Source organism: Pavona decussata, unplaced genomic scaffold (genome assembly GCF_977016875.1).
Source record: "Pavona decussata unplaced genomic scaffold, jaPavDecu1.1 SCAFFOLD_186, whole genome shotgun sequence".
Classification (NCBI taxonomy): domain Eukaryota; kingdom Metazoa; phylum Cnidaria; class Anthozoa; order Scleractinia; family Agariciidae; genus Pavona; species Pavona decussata.
Window position 1 is genome coordinate 305,001 of NW_028145595.1, and position 13,861 is coordinate 318,861.

At 40.1% G+C, this 13,861-nt stretch overlaps 3 protein-coding genes across 3 annotated transcripts in view; 2 read left to right on the forward strand and 1 right to left on the reverse strand.

The window, feature by feature from the left end:
- Positions 1-13,861, reverse strand: part of LOC146462529 (uncharacterized) — a 91,291-nt gene that overhangs the window by 14,843 nt on the left and 62,587 nt on the right. The gene's annotated exons all lie outside the window — the stretch shown is intronic.
- LOC146462532 (uncharacterized) lies at positions 2,765-4,473 on the forward strand. Its single transcript, XM_085085315.1, has one exon. It carries the CDS (start codon positions 2,851-2,853, stop codon positions 4,471-4,473), a length of 1,623 nt encoding a protein of 540 aa, XP_084941441.1. The 5' UTR covers positions 2,765-2,850.
- Positions 5,701-7,094, forward strand: LOC146462533 (uncharacterized). The gene is made up of 2 exons (XM_085085316.1): positions 5,701-5,716; positions 5,852-7,094. Exons 1-2 carry the CDS (start codon positions 5,701-5,703, stop codon positions 6,508-6,510), a joined length of 675 nt encoding a protein of 224 aa, XP_084941442.1. The 3' UTR covers positions 6,511-7,094.

Here is a 13,861-nt window from a genome sequence, read left to right on the forward strand (position 1 = left end):
AGTGGTATTTATCTTCTTCACGGACGGGCGCAGTTCAAATTTAGATTTGAATGTTAATTTTTTAAGCGCTCAGTCAATCTCAGTTCAGCTTTGTTTCATTTTCCGTCACAACATGGTTTTAAATTGATAAAGGTCCAAATATGGAGATGAGAAAAAAATTTAGAAGACGGATGTGATGACATCATGTTCTATTTTTAAGAATAGCTGTCCCTGCTTCTTTCTATTTATAAATATTCAAAGTTCGATTTTCTTTGTCTCTATAATAGTTCTAACTTCGTCACCTGCAAATAGTCACCAGATGAAATTATTGGTAAACAGCCTCTTACGCAGATCGTGCATAGTACACAAAGTTGTGTACGGAAAATATAAGGATTTAACATGATGTATAAGGTCCGTATGATGATCGTTACTAAAAACTCGCTTATTGTATAACGCAATTCTAGAGTTTTGATTGGCTTAGCGGCCATGATATATGAGCCATTATGCCATGCCCGAGAAATAGTGACCATTAAATTGTCTTCTGGTCTTTCTTGCAAAGTGAAATCAGCAAGATCTAGCAATATTTCTTGATTGTTTTAAAAAATATATATATATTATTCCACTCACGCTTGTTGGAAATGAAATGATTGTAGCCAACTCGGCGATACGCGCCTTGTTGGCTATCCATCATAATATCGATTATGAGTGCATTAATATTGAATAAATAGAAATTGGAAATTGAGCTTAACTGGGACCTCTTTAATGTTCTGAAAACTGGCTAAATTTCGTTGATTAAGAAATTACTTTTGTTTGAATATTTACAGGTGATTTTCTTTGTTTCCTTGGGAGCTTTAGATTTGTCACTTCAGGGATACCAAACTGTTTGGTAGAATAGTGTTTTCAGTAGCAAAACGTCACGTCAAACTTCCGAAACACAGGAAAACTAATTCCTTTTGTATCGAAAGAACAAAAAAATATCGTCTACAGTGCAATAGGGTCAAGCTAAGGATACGAAAAGAAACAGGAAGGAACAGCTGATATCGTAATTGGTCAAAACTACTATACCCAAACAGGACCCACCAAACCATAAAATAGATGGTAGTATTTGCCTGCATCCCCCTTCCTCAACCTCAAAAGATTGTGGGCCAGTTATTTAAACAGAGTCTAACTTCGGCCCCGGCTTAAGAAAATCAGTGGGCCTCCAAATCTGGTTATAAGTGGTTTATTTTAAATGATTTTCTAGTCTGGGATGCAAGCCTTCTTGTTACCGTCGGCAGTAGACAATGTTTAGATATGATTTTTAGACGTTTAGACCGTTTAGACGGTGTTTAACAAAACAACGTTCCAAGCCACTTTCAATTTTGCCACCAATCATATCTAAACATTGTCTGCTGCCGACGGTAACAAGAAGGCTTGCATCCCAGACTAAAAAAACCATATATCTACTTAAAATAAACCACTTATAACCAGATTTGGAGGCCCACTGATTGTCTTAAGCCGGGGCCTAAGTTAGACTCTGTTTAAATAACTGGCCCACAAGCTTTTGAGGTTGAGGAAGGGGGATGCAGGCAAATACTACCATCTATTTTATGGTTTGGTGGGTCCTGTTTGGGTATAGTAGTTTTGACCAATTACGATATCAGCTGTTCCTTCCTGTTTCTTTTCGCATCCTTAGCTCGACCCTATTGCACTGTAGACGATATTTTTTTGTTCCTTCGATACAAAAGGAATTAGTTTTCCTGTGTTTCGGAAGTTTCACGTGACGTTTTGGTGCTGAAAACACTATTCCACCGAACAGTTTGGTGTCCCTGAAGTGACAAATCTAAAGCTCCCAAGGAAACAAAGAAAATCACCTGTAAATATTTAAACGAAAGTAATTTCTTAATCAACGAAATTTACCCAGTTTTCAGAAAATTAAAGAGCCACCAATCAAGCTCAATTTCCAATTTCTATTGATTCAATATTAATGCATTCATAATTGATATCATGATGGATAGCCAACGAAGCGCGTATCGCCGAGTTGGCTACAATCATTTCATATCCAACAAGCGTGAGTGGAATAATAATTATTGTTTTATTAAAAACAATCAAGAAATATTGATAGATCTTGCTGATTTCGCTTTGCCAGAAAGACCACAAGACAATTTAATGGTCTCTATTTCTCGGACAGGGTATAATGGCTCATATATCATGGCTGCTAAGCCAATCAAAACTCTAGAATTGCGTTATACAATAAGCTAGTTTTTAGTTATGATCACCATACGGACCTTATATATCATGTTAAATCCTTATATTTTCCGTACACAACTTTGTGTACTATGCACGATCTGCGTAAGAGGCTGTTTACCAATAATTTCATCTGGTGACTATCTGCAGGTGACGAAGTTAGGTCTATTATAGAGACAAAGAAAATCGAACTTTGAATATTTATATTTACACAGAAGCATAGACAGCTATTCTTTAAAATCCAACATGATGTTTCTTATCCGTCTTCTTAATATTTTTTCTCACCTCCATATTTGGACCTTTATCAATTTGAAACCATGTTGTGACGGAAAATGAAACATAGCTGAACTGAGATTGACTGAGCGCTTAAACAATTAACATTCAGATCTAAATTTGAACTGCGCCCATCCGTGAAGAAGATAAATACCACTGCATCATAAACCTGATTTCAGTTTAGGAATACATATTGACTACTACAGCTGAAAAAAAATTCACGTCCATAATAACCCGGCTTAATTCTCACTATTCGGAGCTTTCAAAGTATTTCTTTTGGAATTCAGCTCGGAGAGTCCAATTCTCTTCGTTAAACCTGAGCGTTTCTTTTTATAACGATCTATTATAACGAAATTCAGTTTATAGTCAAATATGTTTGCCCACACTATTGCAGAGTTCTTTGGGCACATCCTCTTCAGCTTCACTCGCAGTGTCGCTGAACACTATAATTTTAACGAAGACGAGAATCTCTCACACTTGTTTGGCTACAACGCTCTGGAGGACACTGGCAAAGAATGGTATTGTCAACCCGTCGATGAAGTTATTTACCAAGAATACAGCAACAGCAAAGCAACTGCCATGGATTATCTAACGAGAAGCAGACTGAATGCAAGCCTTATAGATGCATGTTCGACAGAAGACAATGAAGAAACGGAGGAAACACTCGAGGATACAGCAATGGCGTGGAAACAGTTCAGACCAGCGATCTTTCGAACAGTGTCGAGTTCATTGTATTTTGGATTTTTCATATCCGTGTTGAGTGCCACAATCCTTGGAATCATCTCTGTTCTTGTTTATTACCTCAGCTATGAAACAGTGCTTAACTGCAAAGATCATTACAAATTGGACTCGATTCCAATCAAGCTGCAGTGGGTTATAACCATATCAAGAGTAATTTCAATCGGTTTTATTTATCACTGGTTTTTCCTTAATGTCCTATTTTATTTTCGGCCATTTCAAATATCAGGTGTTAAACTAAGACTTTTCCTTCTATCCCTCCTTCCCTTCTGTTTAGATTCTGCTTATACAATCGCTTTACAACCTCTCGGAATATCAATCGCGAACTCAAAGCTAAGAACTACGCTACTAATCCCTTGTCGGATTCTTTTTTACATATCTGTCTGTTTACAGATTTACATCACCGCGAGGCATTTTTGTAAAAGACCTGCAATTAAGCAGTTGAAGTTGATTTTACTGTTTCTTATTCCCTGCGTTTTAACGAATGTTACGGCGGATCTGATTGCTGACTTCGTCTACCCAGCTTATACAAGACAAGATAAAAACGGCAAAGTTATAATTGCGATATTTGCACCTCTCATCACAGTTTTCCTCAAAGGAGCATCACGTATTTGTGTTCAGCGGTCGTGGTGCCGAATCAGCCATCCGGGAACTTCTTTCGTGCTCCTGGTTCCACTGTACTATGAGTCAGCAGTAATGGTGCGACTTTTACAAGTGGATCTGCAGAGTTTGGAATCCGTTGCACTGATCGGAGTGATTCATGGGATTGCAGAAGTCATTGAACGTAGCAGCATGGTTCTGATAGACCATTTTTATAATCAAGTCTTGGAAAAGAGAGGAATTCCTTTGGGAGGTTTTCGTACTCCTCGTCGAGAGAGACTTGCGACTGACATCTGTATTATGAGTATGTTGTGTGAATCAAGTGCGGTGATATCCGTCAACGGCTTACTGCATTTATATCAGTATTTTTACACAAGTGACAATTCTCCTCCTCAGCTGCTTCAATCATTTGTCATCACCACCTCAGTGCCACTTGTTATTGAATGGCTTTTCACTAGTGTCTCTATAGCTATTGAAACTCGCTATCAGAACATGCCAATAATGGCGGTCTGGCGCAAACAATGGAAAAGGCACATTATTGTAGCGACGATAAATTTAACAATAATCTCCATTTGGTCAGCTTCCTATCTTTTGACGGGAGTACAAGAACGTTTCACCAACATATTTCAAGATCACTGCAAAATGCCATTCACCTGAGTCCCTTCGTTGAATTAGAGCAACATTTGATGGTACCACGCCAGGGAAGGCCACACGACCCAGTTTCCTCTAACACAAAGAAGCTCGGAGTATTAATTTCCACCAGTTAATACGGATAACGGAAACTTCAGTTTTCTGTGATCTGAGTGGGACGCTCTCGTACAAAGTAAACCTCGCTTTGCGGACAGTGCTTATCTGCAAACTGTATAAATTGTTTAATATTCATTCCCTCTGACCGAATTAGAAACAAAGAATGTCAGAGGAAAGCGAAGTCACGGACTATTTTAAATGATTAAATTGCGAGTCGCCTTTCAAACACTGAGCAAACAGTTATTTTATTGCGAGAATAATGGCTTGAATGATCGTAAGCGTTTTCAGTTAAATCATTAATCATTGTTCTGTTGCTATCAAATTGTATTCTTTGGGGCCTCCAGAGACGATGCAAATTGTTATCGACGACTATTTTCAACCGACAACTTAATAGAATCGACAAGTATAAGTGTTCGAAAATGCGTTTCAACACACCAAAGGTTTAGTTGTCGATCACCTGTATGGTTTGAGGGAGCCAGGAAACTTCCTTGTAATGCGCATGTGTACATCGTGCACGAAGACTCTAGTAATCGATGACTTACTAATACACGGGAGAAAGGTGTCGATAACAAAACTGCCGCGATTGTTATAGACAACTAAAGTAGTTTTCATTTTGAAAAGGACAAATCCCTTGTTATCGACGACTTTTCACCATTTGTAGTCGATGACTTGATTCACACACGAGATGTTTTGTCATCGATAACTTTAGGTTATCGACAACTAAAAGGTTACTGATGCCGTTTGCCTCGTCTGTCCAAGCTCCTAGTATTAGCTTTTTGTTGATAAAAACATAATAAAAAAAAAAAAAACGTGTTTCTGACGTTTTTTCTGAGAGCCCGTTTACTACGGAAACCCGGCTAATACGGAGACTTTTGCGTGTCCCTTTTGTGTTCAATTAACCAGGTTTGTGATCGCAAAACCAAGCTGAAACGATCAATGTCTTCCTTCGAGTTCGCAAATAGCATGCCTTCGTTATACTCTCGCTCTATTTAAATACTATATTTCCTATATAGCCTTCAGATTCTGCCGGACGCAGTAATGTTACCATCGGTATCATCTCTTTTTCGCTGAATGTTTGAAATACGGCCAGAACAAACCATTGTTGATTAAGAGAAAAAATTTTTATTTAATCAAAAAATGTCTGTTTTCAAGGGTAAGAAACGGTTCTGCATAGACGTCATTATAACTCGTGTTAATAAATTTTCTCAACTCCAAGTTTCGACCTAGATCAGTTTCGCACCATGTGCTGACGGAAATTAAAACATAACTGAAAGACTGACATTAAAAGGAGCATCACGTATTTGTGTTCAGCGTTTATGGTGTCGAATCAGCCATCCGGGAACTTCTTTCGTGCTGTTGGTCCCGCTGTATTGTGGGTCAGCGATAGTGCTTAGAGTTTTACAAGTGGATCTTCAGAGTTTGGAATCCATTGCACTTATCGGAGTGATTCATGGGATTGCAGAGGTCATTGAACGCAGCAGCATGGTTCTGATAGACCATTTTTATAATCAAGTCTTGGAAAAGAGAAGAATTCCTTTGGGAGGTTTCCGCACCCCTCGTCGAGAAAGACTTACGGCTGACATCTGCATTATGAGCATGTTGTATGAATCAAGTGCGGTGTTATCCGTCAACGGCTTTCTGCATTTATATCAGTATTTTTATACAAGTGACAATTCTCCTCTTCAGCTCCTTCAGTCATTTGCCATCACCACCTCAGTTCCACTTGTTATTGAGTGGTTTTTTACCAGTGTATCTATAGCTATTGAAACTTGCTATCAGAACATGCCAATAATGGCGGTCTGGAGAAAACAATGGAGAAGGCATATTATCGTGGCAGAGGTAAATATGGTTATAATCTCCGTTTGGTCAAGTTACGGTCTTTTAACGGCTGTACAAGAACGTTTTAAAGACAAATTTCAAGACCACTGCGAGATGCCATTCAGCTGAGATGCTTAGGACTCATTTCAGTTAGCGCGCAACCGGCAACCTCGGGAACGAGGATGAGCGCGGAATAGCGGACTGACCTGAGAGAAAATGGTTTTTTCTTGCGTAAATCAACTTTCAAACAATAGCAGAAGTCTCAAGGTAACTGCACGAGTTCTTTCAGCTCGTTAAATCCGTTCGTTAAATCCGCGGCCGGTTAAGCTTCAGTTGGTTTTTCTATGATCGGAAACGACGGAAGTATCGCTGAGAATGTACACTTGCTTGATTACAAGTGATTATTTCTATCTGATATGGTTGTAGAGTTGTTAGGATAGCTTAACGTTCTGCAACCGATGTAAATTTTCCATGTTTGCGCTCACTCCTTCCACCTCGGTCCTCCAGACCGGGAATATACGCTAAGCGCTGCAGTTTTTATCAGCAGAGGTTGCCACATTGATCTGTCTACAACTCAGGACTGGTCAACCAAACGAACTTTGTAAAGCTTTATCTCGGGCATTGTAGCTTATTTTGCGTTCAATTTATATTTAATTGCTATATATGTATTTGTTTATGAAATTTGGATTTTAATTTGCTGTTGTTGGTGTTGCTTTTTTGTACCAGAAAGGGAGAAATGGGCAGGGAGCATCTGAGGCGTTCACTTTCCTACGCAGTGGTTACAAAATTTCTGGTCGTTTAATTGGGGATGAAATTGGAAAGGAAATGATCATATACTTGATTCATATAAATTTCGTTAAAAAGCCGCAAGGTAGCAGACAATACTAAACAATAAAAAATTCTTACATAGATTTTGTATTCATCGAGCCGTCAAAAATGTTTACTATTGGTGAAACACGACCAAATTGTGATGCAAATGAACCACAGGAAGACGCACTAGAAGAGAGGGAGGGAGATTAAACAAGGAAACTAAGCGCGAGCAGCGAAGAAGAAGGAGACATAAAGAAACCACGGAGCAAAGACAAAAGACATCACTTCGAATCAAATGTCCACCCAGCGCTTGCTTGGAGAGGTTTTGCGAGTCACGTATTTCTAGTAAATTCATATTTCTTTCTCGTTTTTTTCTTTTACTTTTTCGGAAAGCGGCCACAATCTGTATCGGTCGGTTGGACGAAAACAAACGGACAAAAAGTAAATCTACCACAAACTATTCACAGAGATAAAAGGATGACGTAAGAAATTTAGTAGTAGATCTGTCTAAAATTGAACACTGGCTTTCTTTCAATAGTCCGTTTATTAACGTATCAAAAACGGAAGCTATGCTTTTCGGAACTGCCCCTAGATTATCTGCCGTAAACTCTTTTTCTATTACTTTAAATAACAATGTTATTGAGCGGGTTTTTCACTTCACTTATCTCGGCATAGTCTTTGATGACCGCCTTAGCTGGAACGAGCAAATAAAGCACCTTATTTCAAAGGCGGGGAAACGCGCAGGAATGCTCGGCAGGCATCGTAGAAGCCTCACTAGAGAGAGTGCAAATATGGTTTATTGTAGTCTAATTAGGCCAATTTTAGAATACTGTGTAAGTGTGTGGGGCTGCTGCGGACAAGGTCACAAACAAAGCCTTGAAGCCCCCCCCCCCCCCAAAACCGGGCTGCAAGAACTATGCGCAGCAACCCGGCAATGGACGTTCTGAATTGGCCCACACTGGAGGAGCGCCGTCGTAAAACTGTTTTTAAACTTGTTAAGAAATGCCTGCAAGGTCAATGTTCCCAATATTTTAAAGGATATTTTAAACGTAATATTACAATCCATGCGCGCGCCACAAGACAAGGCAACCTTTTACATCCGCGTGCTGTGAGAACTGAGATCGCAAAACGATCTTTCTACTACTATGGTTGCACTCTTTTTAACGAACTATCTTGATGGTATTTCGGATTTATTTGTTTCTAAATTTTTATTCGTACATAGTTTTCTATCTATATTATTACCAGTATTAGTTTAATGTATATGTATATTATAGTTTTAGTACATTGTTGTGCTCAGGGCTCCCACTGATAACAGACAGCTTTTTGCATCTGAAGGGGCTACCCTGAGCATTATAAATCAATAAAGGTTCTTCTTCTTCTTCTTCTTCTTCTTCTTCTTCTTCTTCTTCTTCTTCTTCTTCTTCTAGTTACCTATAAGCACAGGTGTTTTCACCAGGAAGACCTGACCATAGCTTAAACGTAAAATCGCTTCTAAATGGAAACAATCGGGTAATGCTCGTGCGGCTTAACATAAACTTTCAAATGCCTGTGGCGGGGATGTTCGAAAGAGAAATGCAGCGTGAGATCGCACGCAAAAATTCTTTCTCGCGGGTGGAAACTTGGCACGTGCAAAAGGCGAAAAAGAACGTTGGATTTCCACTTCAAGAGAATCATCGTTTGTACTAATATATTACCCCTTACCTAATACAATTAAAAAATTTATTTTTCTTCCCCCAAGCAGCGTGGAAATTCAAATTGGATATATCCCTACATTTAGTTGAAAAATGTTGAAATTGAGCAGTACCTCCATGAGGTACCTCTCTGGGGCATTTTAATACAACCACCTTGTACAGCATAATAAACAGCACCACAAGAAAGTACTGCTCAGTAGCTTTCATTTGAATGGTCACACTTTAGGATTTCATCCACAGACTCAAGAGGTAGAACCACCTTGTACAGCATAATAAACAGCACCACAGGAAAGTATTGCTCATTTGCAATGGCTGGAAAGTTAAGTAAGGCGTGAAAAATCATTGTGATTTTAATCAAATCATTTTTTCTCAGGTCAGTCGTCTATTCCGCGCTCAAAAAAGTTCCTGAGTTTGCTGCGCACTAACTAAAATGAATCCTAACCATGTGAGCTGAATGGCATCTCACAGTGGTCTTGAAATTTGTCTTTAAAACGTTCTTGTACAGCCGTTAAAAGACTGCAACTTGACCAAACGGAGATTATAACCATATTAGCCACTGCCACGATAATGTGCCTTCTCCATTGCTTCCTCCAGATCGCCATTATTGGCATGTTCTGATAGCGAGTGAAAAACCACTCAATAACAAGTGGAACTGAGGTGGTGATGGCAAATTACTGAAGGAGCTGAAGAGGAGAATTGTCACTTGTGTAAAAATACTGATATAAATGCAGAAAGCCGTTAACGGATAACACCGCACTTGATTCATAGAACATGTCCATAATACAGATGAATTCTCTTGCGTCGAAAGTTGAACTCATTTGATGTTATCTGCTCTTCTATGATGCTCTTTAGTGGGCAAATGACAATTTCGACCGAAGAAGCTGCTTTTGGGCTCGCGTTCTTCGCCAAAACAAACAGTTGATAAATGGGACTTTTTCCAAAGCCTGTTGGTAACACACCAAAAACATCCCTTCCTCTGAGAAGCGACTCGACCGCTTCCTTTTGCTCTGATTTCAGAATAAATCCCAAATCTCTCGCAAGCGCATCCAAATCCACGTCTTCCATTTCCCCGCGAAGAGATCATTTGAGCGTGAAATTGACATAGGTTCGATTATCTCTGATGAGGTGCGATTGACATTATGTTGACAGGTAGCGTCATAATTCAACCAATGGGAATTTCCCGTTCGTAAAGCAACGGGAAATTCGAACGAATTCGTTGTATGGATAGCCGACAGCCGTATTTTTCAGCGTCTCACCCCAGTCCCACTCTCCGTTTTCACACTCGGTCCAGACCTTTCGATCGAAGACCGCGCGTACTCCTACGACAAACCAACGCAAAAAATATACGACTGTTTTGCAGTCTAATGAACAAGATTTTTAAACGGGTTACTAGTTACCCACTGCAGCTCACTTGGAATCGAGTCCGCTTTGGATTGATCTTGCCAACTGAGCTGAGGTAATAAACGAGAACGGAGACGATGCCAACGATTGTGGCACTGAACACGGATATGAAAAACCCAAAATACAATGAACTCGACACTGTTCTAAAGATCGATGGTCTGAGCTGTTTCCATGCCATTGCTGTTTCCTGCGTTTCTTCACTTAGTTGTCTTCTGATGAACACGCATCTATAAGCCTTGCATTAACACTGCTTCTCGTTAGTTAATCCATAAAAGTTGCTTCGCTGCTGCTATATTGATTTCTTGGTAAACAACTTCATCGACGGGTTCACGATACCATTACAATACCTTTATACCTGGATCCTCCAGAGCGTTGTAGCCAAACAATTCTGAGAGATACTCATCTTCGTTAAAATTATAGTGTTCGGCGACGCTGCGAGTGAAGTTGTAGAGGATGTGCTTAAAGAACTCTGCAATACTGTGGGTAAAGATTTCTTGCTTAAAAACACTCTTGTTTAGGAATACAGACACAACGGCAGGAAGTTTAGAAAATTATACCGAAAGTTAGAAAACTTGGCTTCCGGCCGGGAATCAACTGAAACTGTGGTCGATTTTGTCGCCTCTGAAACAGATACAGTTTAAGCTTAATTTGGAAAGTTGATCGATAAAAGACACGCTTACCATATTTTTGTGCCCTTTTTTCGTGTCGAGGGTCCACGCTTAGCAAGTGTTCGCGACTAGTGTACGTGTTGTTTGCTCATCCCTTTGAGAATAAAGATAGTAACCTGAGTAGAAGGCGCTACAATGGAGGACAGATATCCTTGGGACGGTTGCTCGAATCCTTTCAAATTTGCGTGTCTTACTCTCCCCGTCATTATTATGACCCTTTAGCTACGCCTCCACCCTCCCCCCTTCCCCCAGGCAATGTTGAAAAGATCTTAGCGAACATCGACACTTAGGCCCGGTTCATACGTCGAACTTTACATGAGCCGAACCTAATCATTTGGTTCGGCGCATGTAAATATCGACGTATGAATCAATTAGGATCGACATATTTGTATTTGGGTCGACCCGCCGTTGTATTCGACTGCGCCAGTCGAATAGAACGGCAAAAGTTCGACTTCGATTCAGACGTCGAACTTTACATGTGCCGAACCAAATGCATACGTTACGTATAAATTATATCTATCCCGGAGGTCTGCGCGTTCCATCGACTTGGCATGCGCAAAGGACTTCATTCTGAACTGGATGCGGGAAAAGAGGAATGTGCTTGCTCTTCTTGTTTCGAAACAATTAAATATACTTGTCTGAGATGAGAAAGATTTAAAAAAAAAAAAAGAATCTATTCTTGATGTGCACACGCACTTCAAACTGACAGAAACTTTCCAATACAGGCTATATCAAAGGCGAAGCCTCAAGACTTCTCAGAACAAAATCTTCAAAAACAACATTTGAAGAAAACATTACTATATTCAAACAGAGATTACCCTACAGAGGTTAACTCGATAACCTTGTAGATAAAACTCTTTCAGAAGTCAATTTCCGCAAAAGAATGTCGGCACTACAAAACAAACAAAAACGTTCAAAAACATTTTGCCGTTTGTTACGGAATATCGCCCTTCTGTGCCTAACCTAAAACAATTCAGATGAGTTAATGGCACTTGATAGAAAATCAGCCTCTGCTAAGAGAGATCTTTAAAGGCCCTTCGTACAGAAAAGGGAGATCTTTGAAAGACGTACTCGTAAGAGCAAATTAGCTTTGAAGGTCATATTCTTCCTATCCCGACCGATAGGAGCCGTGTTTGGCCTGTCTTCATTATTTTTCCAAACAAGCTTTTCCATGTCAGAATTCATCTTTCCCGGGATTTTGAATCTTGTTGAGTAAAAACAACAGCCGCTGACCACGAAAATCTATTTTCTCACTTTAGCTTTAATTAAGTTCGACTTCAGTTAAGTTCGACGTCTGAATCAACTGCCGAACTTAATTATTTGGGTCGACCTTAATAGGTATTAGGTTCGGCTCATGTAAAGTTCGACGTATGAACCGGGCCTTATTTTGCTTGAGTAACGTCTGTTCAACCCACCCAGTTCAACATTGTTTGGGGGGGAGGGGGAATTACGGCGAAGTTTGCTGCTATAGCGTTTCCTGTCCCAGCACTTTCAGTCCGCATTGTAGTAGTCTTTGGGTGTCTTTAATATCATAGTCTGAGACTATGATATTAAAGACACCCAAAGACGCGCGAAGCGAGGGTTGTGTGGGCGCCCGATTCCGCTCCAAAAATGTTCCCTTATTGTAGTTAAAGGGGAGTCGTATTAACCTACATGTCGTAGAGACGTGGGAGGCTACGTTTTTAGCACCTGCTACTCAGGTTACGTTACCACGTTTATTCGCTAAGGAATGAGCAAACAACACGCGCAGGTCGCGAACACTTGCCGAGCGTGGACCCTCGACACGAAAAAAGGGCACAAAAAATGGTAAATGTGTTTTTAAACGATCAACTTTGCAAATTAAGCTTCAACTGTATCTGTGTCAGAAGCGACAAAACCGACCACAGTTTCAGTTGATTCCCGGCCGGAATTGAGTGAGTGGGTAATCCCCCTTTTGAAAGTCTTGTTCATGTGGTTTTTATACCACTTGTTTTTTCACAATGTCCTAATTTTCTTTCGGCCGTTTCAAGTATCAGGTCCCAAACTAACAATTTTCCTTCTTTGCCTCGTCCCTTACTGTATAGATTCTGCTTATAGAATTGCTATGCAAGTTTTCGGAATCTCAATCGCAAACTTTAAGTTTAAAACTATACAACAAATTCCTTGTCGGATACTCTTTTTCTTGTCTATCTGTTCACAGATTTACCTGATCGCAAGACATTTTTGTAACAGACGTGGAATTATACGCTTCAAGTTAATTTTACTGTTCGTTGTTCCCTGTGTTTTAACAAATGTTGTCGGTACTCTGATTTCTAACTTAATTTACCCAGCGTACAACAGACAAGACAAAAACGGCAAAATTATAATTGCGATATCTGCACCACTCATTGTAGTTTTCCTCAAAGGGGCATCGCGGATTTGTGTTCAGCGGTTGTGGTATCGCATCACCCATCCGGGAACTTCTTTCGTGCTGTTGGCCCCGCTGTATTGTGGGTCAGCTATAGTGCTTAGACTTTTACAAGTGGATCTTCAGAGTTTGGAATCCGTTGCACTGATCGGAGTGATTCATGGGATTGCAGAAGTCGTTGAACGTAGCAGCATGGTTCTGATAGACCATTTTTATAATCAAGTCTTGGAAAAGAGAAGAATTCCTTTGGGAGGTTTCCCCACCCCTCGTCGAGAGAGACTTCCGCTGACATCTGTGTTATGAGCATGTTGTATGAATCGTGTGCGGTGATATCCGTGAATGGCTTACTGCATTTATATCAGTATTTTTACACAAGTGACAATTCTCCTCTTCCGCTCCGTCAGTCATTTGCCATCTTCACCTCAGTTCCACTTGTTATTGAGTGGTTTTCTACCAGTGTCTCTATAGCCATTGAAACTCACTACCAGAACATGTCAATAATGGCGGTCTGGCGGAAACAATGG

Coding starts and splice junctions, on each gene's coding strand:
- LOC146462532 (XM_085085315.1), top strand. CDS start 2,851: ATGTTTGCCCACACTATTGCAGAGTTCTTTGGGCACATCCTCTTCAGC.